The sequence below is a fragment of the Urtica dioica genome, chromosome 1 (assembly GCF_054948205.1).
Source record: "Urtica dioica subsp. dioica isolate 48M chromosome 1, U.dioica_male_clone48M_v1_H2, whole genome shotgun sequence".
NCBI lineage: Eukaryota > Viridiplantae > Streptophyta > Magnoliopsida > Rosales > Urticaceae > Urtica > Urtica dioica.
The window spans coordinates 6,986,286-6,997,180 of NC_142756.1; the positions used below are offsets into that span (position 1 = coordinate 6,986,286).

Consider the following 10,895-nt stretch of genomic DNA (forward strand, 5'->3'; position numbering starts at 1 on the left):
CATTTTCCATCATATTTTTTTTCTACCATATTTTCCTCAATCCAAACAACCTAAGTAAAATATGAGGGATTTCCATTTTCTTTTCCCTCTTATTTTCCGGGTTCCAAACGGAGCCTAAAGATCTTAAGAAATTGTGCAAAGTAAATTCAGTTCATTGACATTCAATACCAGTGTCTATTCACGTTGCAAAATTTATGCACCATTGGTTGCAACAATATCAGTAATTTTAGAGAAATTTCATTTTCTAGACCTAAAAACAATGAAAATATCAAGATTAGACCCATTAGTTTAATAATATCTGAAATTGGACTTTTGGACACTTTTCGGACAAAAATGCCCTTGAAATTCAAATAACCCATACTCCTCTCATTTTTAAACCATCTTCATCACAATTTTTTTTTAGGAATTTGGGTATATGTTTAGCTTCGATATTTTGAGGGTTTCGCATCGTTTTTGAAAAAAATTTCATAGTTTTTGAGGGTTTCGGAAACTCGTCGGAACGTGTCGGAATCCATCGGAACTCGTCGGAACGTGTCGGAATCCATCTTTGGAGGTGAATTTTTTTTTTTAAAGTATGGGAATTTCCGATGAAGATCATCGGAATCCATCGGATTTGGTCGGATCCGACCGAATCCGATGGATTCCGATGGTCTTCGTCGTAATCCATCGGAAATTTCCGATGAAGACCATCGGAATCCATCGGAATCCATCGGATTTGGTCGGATCCGACCGAATCCGATGGATTCCGATGATCTTCATCGGAAATTCCCATATTTAAAAAAAAAAAAATTCACCTCCAAATCTCATTCAAATCAACCTTAAAAAAAATAAAAAATTCACCTCCAATTCGGTCGAATTTGGTGTGGTGGGCGTTGAAACTCGTCGGATTTGGTGTGGTTGGGCGTCAGAATGGGGCTCACGTCGGATTTGGTGTTCTTTGGTGTGGAGAGAAAGTGAGAGTGAGAATGAAAGAGATGGAAAGAGATGGAGAGATGATTTATTTTGAATTAAGGGTATTTTCGTCCAAAATTGGTACAAAAGTCCAATTTTGGATATTTTTTAACTAGCGGGTCTAATTGAGATATTTTCATAACTTTTGAGTCTAGAAAATGAAATTTCTCTAATTTTATATATGGCATAATTACAACATTAATTATATCATTTTTTTTATTAATTTATTGAAAAATTTCGATTAACCTCAATTAATTGATAGTTTACTCGGTTAATTTGAACCGAAAATTCGGTTAAAATTAATTGATAGTTTGACATAAGCCACATAAACATAAGTGTTTGCGTTTAGCCAACGTTTTGTAAATTTTTCGTAAATAGCCAAAAACTGTTGTAAATATTTCGTAAATAACCATATTTACTAGAAATTTACTCTGCATTTTTTGTTATTTTTATAGCGTAAATAGATTTACGTGGCTATTTACAAAAAATTAACGAAACGTTGGCTATTTCAAAATTTCTAACGTTCCATATGGGTAGATAGCCACTAGACCCTATAAAAAATCTAATCAACCGAAGTTGCATCTTTAATTGGAATTACTCTTACCTCACGATAATGACTACAAAAAATTCCCTACACGAGGCTCAACTTTCGCTTACTACGTGAGCGAGCTGGCCAGTCTACTGAATATTTGGAGAGTGATCTCAGTGGTGACGATCGCACGGTTCCACACAGTTATCGAGCCATACATGGAGCCCTTTGATGAGTACGGACACGTGATTGACTTCATTAATTACCAATTTTACACCAATAAGATTCGGAGCACAATAGGGTACTTGGATTTGTTTAAAGAGGGGACTAAGAAGTTTGATAATGAGCAGATTTTGCAGAGGTGTGAGGTTGATGATAGAGGGATTGAAGGAGATGCATTTTTCAAGGCGCCGAGGCTAGTGGGAAAGATATGAGGTCATGATTTTCTCAGCGGATGCTTCTCAGATCAGAAATGAATACTGTTAAGAGAGGAAGTCCCAATAGTTTTTTCTCAGCTCTTCTTTTGTGTATCACATTCACATCACAAATCGTTCAGAGGAAGTGTTTGAAGTGTCCTTTACCATATAGCATAGTTGATTGGTATTGATACCATTTTTTTTAGGTTCGAATCAAAATACAACAGGTTTTTAGTTTACTAATGCATGGATGCAGGCACGAAGCCACGTTACAATGAGGGGGGGCTATAGCCCCCTCAAAAAAATTTTTTTGCATTTTTTACCCACTTTTTATTTTATTTTTACAATTTTTACCCTTAAAATTTACAAATTAGCCCCCCCTGAATTTTTTTTTACAAATTAGCCCCCCCTAAAATGAAATTCTGGCTTCGTCCCTGCATGGATGTGCTGTTTATTATTGTAAGAATCTGAAAGCAATTATATACACTAAAATTCAACTATCGAGAGTGCCACTTTAGATCCTCGTATTATAACTTTAATTTAATTATCTAATAATTAAGAAAATAGCCTAAATTAATATGCGTTATATTTTGGGAGACACATGAATTGAACTATATGATTAATGTTTGAATGATTAAGCTATAGTTTTGATTAAAAGTAGCCATTCCGCTATTTGATAGAAGGGTAGCTATAATTTTAGTTTCTTCATAATTTGTGACCATCCTTTTACCACTAAATCTATAAAAGAAAAAGATAAACGTGGTTATTTTGCAAAAGTAATTTGCTGGTTATATACTATTACCTTGTTATTAGCATCATCATTGTCATCAATTCTAAGTTCTGGGTTCTAAAGTACCTCCCTCGATAACAAATCAACCTCGACCGCATGCATAGAAAATAAAAAGCACCCACCTTTGTTATATCAAGGGAAAATAACACATTTATACCCTGTGTTTTAGTGAAATGTCGAGTTTAACCTTCGGTTTTCAAAAATGTCGAGTTCATACCCTCTGTTTAACTAAAATGACGAAATTATACCCTCTGTTTAACTAAAATGACGAAATTATACCCTGAAATAGACAACAGTGTCACAAATATTCTTTTTATTGACTTTTCATTGACGTTGACTATAATATTTATAATATAAACACCAATTATCTTTATTCATTCGCGCCATATATGTAATTTATTTAAAAACTAAAAAATAAACAACAGTCTCTTAATCGTGAAGAACACAGAAAGAGGCAATGGGTAAACATCGATAATTGATAGTCATCAAAATCGCATATTCGAACAGAGAATCCAAAATTTAGAGTTACAATGTGAACACGGAATGAAATCATTTCTTAGGCGGTATGAGTTTTATTATTTAATTTCAATTTAAGGCTATTTTTATTTCAAAATTGAGAATTTGGAAATTAGGGTACTGATTTAAATTTGATTCGGTTTTTCTTATATAAGAGTTAATATCAATGAAAAGGAGATTTGTGACGCTGTTATTCATTTCAGGGTATAATTTCGTCATTTTAGTTAAACAGAGGGTATGAACTCGACATTTTTGAAAACTGGGGGTTAAACTCGACATTTCACTAAAACACAGGGTATAAATGTGTTATTTTCCCTTATATCAAATGCCTGAAGTAAATCATAACTAAAACTTGTCTCTGTATAAGATATAATACTTTGGTGACGCCTTGGTGCCGTAGAAACAAGGGTGACTTTACAGATGGTAAATATATTTATTTATGAAATATAGTTCTCTAAACAAACTCATATACTTACGGGTACTTGAAAAATGAAAAAAAAAAAAAAAAAAAAGATAATAAGTGAACAACATCGAAACAACTAATTTTATTTTATAATTTATTGAATTATGCTTTTCTTTCAAATTGAATTTCCATTTATTAGAGAAGCCAATTAAAGTTAAGCTCCCTCTTATACTTATAATGTGACCAAACAGTTCTTACTATAAGATGCCACAATTATACTCATATGTGACCAAAGGTGTTCCGTTGAGAAATAAGCCTTAGATGGGCTAATATTAAACATTGTAAGAACTAGCAAGTACATTAAACCATTATTTAAGGGAAAAAAGACCCAACAGTTTTACCAAAAATCAGGAACCGAAGAACAATAAAACTAAACAAATACTAAGACTCAGATCTCTTCTAGGATGTAAGCAATCCCATCGCCGCAGATTTTGGCTACCGCAGAAACTTAAAATGTAGAGCTCTAATGGGTGCATAAGAAAAAGGACAAAAACAAGCAGACCAATCACAACTTACGGCTTCCCGAGCTTGTATCCCTCATCTCCCAAGCGGGTCTTCTCTCCTTCGCAATGTCGCTCCTGATTGCCCGTTCAATCGGCTTTATGGCAAAGAAGAACTGAAAGGGAAAAAAAAACATTATGGAGGTATTCAATTGGTGTGGTTTCTAAAAAAAAACTGCGGTAATAAATCTATGGCTTACTTGGACGGCTAGAATCAGAGGAATGAAATACTTCCCTCTCTCGTTAGGGTTTGGTCCTTCAATCAGCTTCTTATCAACGAAAATAGACTTGCTTCCGTTCAGCACCAAGTCTGTGATTGTCTCCACTAAGTTTGGGATCCAAGCAATGCCATTCGGAAGGACCTGACAAAAGATACAGCCAGTCTCATCGTTAATTCTTTGAGAGAGCAGTGATTATGTATAGAGATTTGGAGGATCAAAAGGTAAAGGATTGGGTTGTGAAGGAAAGTTAACCACCTTTTCCTCGTTCTCGTTCTTGTTACACCTCCCGCTGTTCTCCACCAAAACAACGGGAATTGATGGACCCTGAAAGAAAATATGAGCACTCAAAGAAAGAAATAAAAAAAAAAAAAGTTTGCGATGACAATACACATAGATGCCCAAAGATAAAAAATAAAAATAAAAAACAAAAAAAAAGGAAAAAGAAAAAAGAAAAAAAGATAACATAATTGCAGTACATCTCGCCTGCAACACTTATATCAATGCTCGTCAGACTAATTTTGCTAAACAGATACGCCTGAAAACCCCACAAATCACTCTCTTGTTCGATCCTAATAAAAATAAGGGTCCAGTGGCTATCTAGCCATATGAAACGTTATAAATTTCTAAATAGCCAACGTTTCGTTAATTTTTGGTAAATAGCCACATAAATCTATTTACGCTATCAAAATGACCAAAAACGCAGAGTAAATTTGTAGTAAATATGTGTAAATAACGTTGGTTACGTCATATTTTTGGCTATTTACGAAAAATTTACAAAACGTTGGCTAAAATGCAAATGCTTATGTTTTTGTGGCTTATATCGCTAAATTTCTGTAAATAATTGTAAAATTAACTGTTGAAATAAGAGAAACTTTCATAGGTTTCGTAACTGATTCTACCTACTGTGATTATAGGTGTTTACTTCACCGTTGATAAGATAAATATATCGTTTAGTGTATAGCAATGCATATTACAACAGAAAAGAGAATTACAGCCCTGTTGTTACTTGAGACATTCCATATATTGGGAAAGTCAAGCTCCGAGAATTATATTATGTAAGGTAGAGAGTAAGATCTGTTGACTCAAAAGGATATTAGAAAATATAATGGATTTCTTTTCTCCGAGAATATATATGTCTATATATACACATATGCAATCACTCAACAGGATGCATTAAAATACACAGCCTCCTGTTTTTATTTTAAAAAAAATATATAAAGAAAATACGCAGCCTCTTATGACTATTGAAGTGTATGAAGTGGCAGTTGAAGATAAAGCATGAATTTCTGCAAACCACAAAGAGTCACCGCATACCTGCATCTCAGGCTTCTTCAACCCAGCACCAAGACAGAGAGCTTTTAGAAGAGCCTCTGATCTTTTCGAGAAGAATTCTTCGTATGGTAAACCATCTGGTGGAGAAAGCTGGGCGTGTGTGAGAACCACCGAAGCCTTATTCCAGATTCCTTTGCCAAAACTGTCGGTTATGGCTTTAACTATCTCCTTGTCCAAGTTGTCGACCCGATATGCATCTAGGCGATCCACATAGAGAAGAACATCTATTGTCTTATTCAGAAGGAAACTGTTTAAGATAGATAGCCAAAACAAAAAAAATTAATAAATAAATACATAAATCCCACAGAGAATAAAAAAAAATGAGGTCACAGAATATATAACACCAAACGGAAGCACAATGACAAAGATATTCACAGGCTTCGTAAAAATTTAACAGATCACCGTCGGAAAAAAAAAAAGCACATTGACCAAGAGAACATACCTTTTTATGTTATTCAGAGCTATATCATTGATATATCCCCCTTCTATGAGCCCGGGTGTATCGATAACATTCAATGTAAATCCTGCCCTGGAGCGCGAAACCATCACTGGCCTTAAACCTTCAGACTACAAAACAAGACATGTAATATAATATACGCAAAAACACATCGAGCTCAGAAAAAAAAAAGCCCAAATGAGAGATTATTCAGCCACCTGAAACGGGCTTATGGAAACTGCCCTTTCACCGATGATTGAGTTCACGGTGGAGGATTTTCCAACTCCGCCTTTTCCCATCACAAGTATAGTCAATGTGTTCACATTCTACAGTATGTGTCCAAACAAAACACCAAAATCAGAAGTCGAATTAGAAACGAAAACAAGTTCTAAAGATACCGGAATGAAAAGAAAACGAACCTCCTGTTTAAGTTTTCCCAACAGCTCAAACAGCTTGGTCTGAGTAGCGAGCGCAAATGTATTTATACCCGACCATTCTCGGACTGGTAACGAAGCCATGGCTCAAGTTCACAATGCAATGATACCTAAAATAGTAAAATCAGCACATAAAACATATGAACCATAAGCTACCATTCCTATGGATGGTCTCTGGGCATCATATGGATGGTCTCTGGGCATCAATTTTGTGAAATTCCAACCCATTCCAGCAATACCATTATCAACACATTTTTTTTACTTTCATATATGTGCTAAGGACGGGACACAACACACACACGAACACAACACATACACTCACAGACACACAGACATACGCACATACAGAGACACACACACAACACACAGAGATTGAGACACACACACACACACAAATACATACACTCACACACACATAGAGACAGAGACGGACACACAACAACACAGCTTTTCATAAATAAAAATCATGTGTGAAGATTTAGTAAATAAAAAAAATCTTTCGTAACCCTAAAAAACCAGATACAGAGAGTTGGAGAGATACTTACCGGAGATTATCGGCGTTCGGAGGTGGACGACGGAGCGTTCGAAGGTGGCGTCAACGCTGAGCGTTCGGGGACTGGACAAGAGAGAGAGAGAGAGAGAGAGAGAGAGAGAGGTGGGAATTAGATAAGATTTCTGGGCTGGGGTTTCTCTTCTGTTCTTGAAGAGTTCACTTACCCAATCAAACGTTTTGAGTTTTTATTACCGAAATATACTTCTTTTCTCCTTTTATTTAAGTTAAAAAGAAAGAAAAGATATTATACCTTTTTTTTTCCAATTATTATATAATTGACTCTCTACTATAGCTTAATTATTTGATCGACTTTACTAACTTTTATTTTTCTTGAAGGAGACCTCCCTCTAGTCAAATTTAATTATACGATTTGTCTAACCACCCGACTTTTTTAAAAAAGAGCCTACTGTATAGTTGGAAAATTTATGCATAAAACTCATTTAAACTTTTTATGATGTATTATGGAGACGTAGACACATGTTGGATTATTTATATTTGAATAATTAATTTAAAGTAATCATTTAATTAATAACAATAATTTTTCTTTAAAATTAAATATAAAGCCCATATATTATTATGTGATAAATTACACTATTTAAGAGTAAAAGCAAAAAAAATTTAATAAAAAATGAAAATCTCACATATCGCAAGAATTACACGAATAAAGTTTTTATCACCAAAATATATAAATAATCATTTTCTTCATATTTAAATATTTTTTGTTTTTGTGATCTATTTAACTTGTTGTTTAAAATTTTATTTTATTTTAAAAAGACTATTTTTTAAAATAATTTAAACATACACTATTAAAAAAAATGACGATTTAAATAACTGATATCCTAGGTTTGATACACTTTGTTACTAATTCTTTTTTTACATCGGCTAAAATACACAATGTTACTTTTTAGTTCCAACATCACTAATTGTTTTAAATCAAAAGTTCATATTTAACAATCATTTTATTATTATTATTATAAAAAACAAAAAACTCTCTCTCTCTCTCTCTCTCTCTCTCTCTCTCTCTCTCTCTCTCTCTCTCTCTCTCTCTCTCTCTCTCTCTCTCTGTGAAAATTGGGCAAGCAAACAATGAATTAAGAGCATGTGGAACGAGAAGTGTATCAAAGAGTATGCTCGTCTCTCATAATAACAAGAATTTCCTAATTTCACCATCTTTCTTTCTTCACAAAAAGTTGTAGCATAGAAGGGAGAAAGTGTCAAGTACATCTCCTTTGTAGGCCTACAAGACCACATTCTCATAGAAACTAAGCCTCCACGAGGATGATAATGATATTTTCGGCGTCTTTTCTTTCATCTTTTGAACTTTTTTTTATCTAAATCTCGATACAAATTCATGTTCCTCTCAGCGAAGAAGATGGTGAGCCATGAGTTCAAAGAGAGAGAAAGATCCCGCCAACCTTCCAAATATATCTTCTTTCAAAGATATCTACACATCTCGTGTGCTCTCGCAGTTGATGCTCTCAGCTATTGAGTTTTTTTTTTTTTTTCAAGGACCAACTAGAAAATTATTGTGGCATAGAATTTTTCCATTAATTCGAACTTGTGACGTGATAGTGGTAAGCGGTGACTCAATCATTTGATTAAATTACTGGATTTTGGTATCAAATGGTCACTAAATAATAATAAAAAATCCATGTAAGATCATTAATGAAAAACGACCTAAAATAATTAAAGATCTAAAATGAAAATATTTGTATTATTTTAAACAAAAAAATTGGCTACCTAAGCCGCCTAAACTATAGAAATTGTAAATTAGCCAACTTTTGTTAAATACTTTGTAAATAGCCAACTTGCATACGTGGCAGCCTATTAACTACATTTTTTACATGTTTGGCTGGATTAAATAAGTATTTTATTAATCTGTTAATACGTTAACTTGGTTATTTACAAGAAATTAACGAAATGTGGGCTATATCACAATTCACTATAACCATGTGGCTATATAACTTAATAACCCTATTTTAAATTCAGGGTATTTTTTAGTATGTAAAAAATAGTTTTATTAGTTAGAATTCGTTAGGTTAAATTAATTTAACAAATAATTGGCAGCGTAACCATCTTAAACACTAGCAATTTTTTTTAACCAACATTTCGTTAATTTCATGTAAATAGCCATATTGCTTACGTGGCAGCTTATTAATTAAATTAGGTTTACACTTTTGCCCTTATTTAATTCGGCAGATTTTATTAATTAGGCAGTTTTTTTTTTTCAAATTTCGAATTAAATAATGATACCGAATAGGGAAGTTTTCAAATTTGAAATTTGAAATTTCCTGCACATTTTGAAAGTTCTCAGCCCATTTATTGTTATGTATTTGGAAGTTTTTAGCGTTGACTTTAGGTAATTAGTTTCTATTTTCGTGGCAATTCATTATGGATAAAATCTGTAAATATATTCTTCATTTATTGATATTATTTTGTCTTCCATATATTCATAATTTCCAGAATTTTCGTGCCCAATATATTTACACGAATATACTGTAAATATGCTTTGTATTTACAGTGAATATACTGTAAATATGCTTTGTATTTACAATGAATGTACTGTAAATATGCTTCGTATTTACACGAATATACTGTAAATATGTTTTCTATTTACACGAACATACTATTAATGTGAGCAACAAAAAAAAAACTGTTCTTCACAGAGTCCATGATTCCGATCGGGACCTTTGGACGCAGATCGCGGAGAGGAGGACGAAGTGAGAGGTGACGGAGTTTTTCCCGGCGACGAGGCTGTTCTTCATGGTAGATCGCGGAGAGGAGGACGAAGTGAGAGGCGCCAGAGTTTTTTTCGGCGACGAGGCTATTCTTCGTGGCAGATCTGCCTCTCAGCGTGGACGACGGGCGGGCCGATCGATAGAGATCAGTCCCAGGTGGTGGGAATCCAAGGAGATCCGAGAATTTCCTGGTCCTCCGATCATCAAAGTACACGAAACCCACATGCAAAACGCACTGAAAGGTGTACCCAGAGACCCAAGCCCGAGAGGCGTCGAGGGTTTCTCGTGGAACGTCGAGAAGAGGACGAAGAACGAGACGAGGACGAAAGCGAGGTTCCAGATCACGTCCAGGACCATGATCGGCTGCGAGTACGCGCAACTCTCTCCGCCGCCGGAGATTTGTTCTTCTCCGTCGTCTTCGTCATCGTCGTCGGCGAGGAGGCGGAGAGAGAAGGAGGAGGGTGTTGGTGGAGTGGTGTGGTGGATTCGGAGGAGAGGGTGGGTTGTGGAGAGAGTGAGGAGCAACAAATTAATGAATTTTAATTTGCTTCCAGAAATAACGCGACAGTTATGATGACCATAAATTAATGAATTAATGACCGAATATTGCAGCTGATTTTCTAATTACTCGTGATCACAAAATGGGCGAGAATAACTAAGAGCAATCATGTCTACTTTTGACTGTTAATAAATCCAATTGGCTATTAACCATAAATTAACAAAATGTGAGATAAAAAACAATTGCTTATTTTCGGAAGATCATTTAACTTAATTATCCTTAATTTAATTATCTAATAATAAAAAAATAGCTCAAACTAAGATAAAAGGCATGTGTTATATACTATATAAGAGTTTGGTATAAATTACGTTATATTTTTAATATATAAATACTTGAACTATTAATCGAAAGTCATTCAGCTATTAGAAAAATTATCAATTTTTTTTCTTGTGTGCGAGGCTTTTTCGAATTTCTAATTTATAATTTGTCTTTAAGAAAAAATAAGAAAAAAAGAAAA

The 10,895-nt window shown here is 34.2% G+C and overlaps 1 protein-coding gene across 1 annotated transcript; it reads right to left on the minus strand.

Moving 5' to 3' along the window:
* Positions 1-3,889: 3,889 nt before the first annotated feature.
* On the minus strand, positions 3,890-7,319 carry LOC149406875 (translocase of chloroplast 34-like). Its single transcript, XM_089609490.1, has 8 exons — positions 7,134-7,319; positions 6,574-6,698; positions 6,373-6,480; positions 6,161-6,285; positions 5,701-5,965; positions 4,642-4,710; positions 4,366-4,527; positions 3,890-4,281 (listed from the first exon to the last, which is right to left on the minus strand). Exons 2-8 carry the CDS (start codon positions 6,670-6,672, stop codon positions 4,171-4,173), a joined length of 939 nt encoding a protein of 312 aa, XP_089465616.1. The 5' UTR covers positions 6,673-6,698; positions 7,134-7,319; the 3' UTR covers positions 3,890-4,170.
* Between the last annotated feature and the right edge of the window lie 3,576 nt (positions 7,320-10,895).

Excerpts from the sequence above, each read along its gene's own strand:
- LOC149406875 (XM_089609490.1), bottom strand. The coding sequence starts at position 6,672 with ATGGCTTCGTTACCAGTCCGAGAATGGTCGGGTATAAATACATTTGCG. Across the intron at positions 4,711-5,700 it reads TGAAGAAGCCTGAGATGCAG|GGTCCATCAATTCCCGTTGT; the intron begins GTATGCGGTGAC and ends ATTTTCTTTCAG. Across the intron at positions 4,528-4,641 it reads AGAACGAGAACGAGGAAAAG|GTCCTTCCGAATGGCATTGC; the intron begins GTGGTTAACTTT and ends ATCTTTTGTCAG.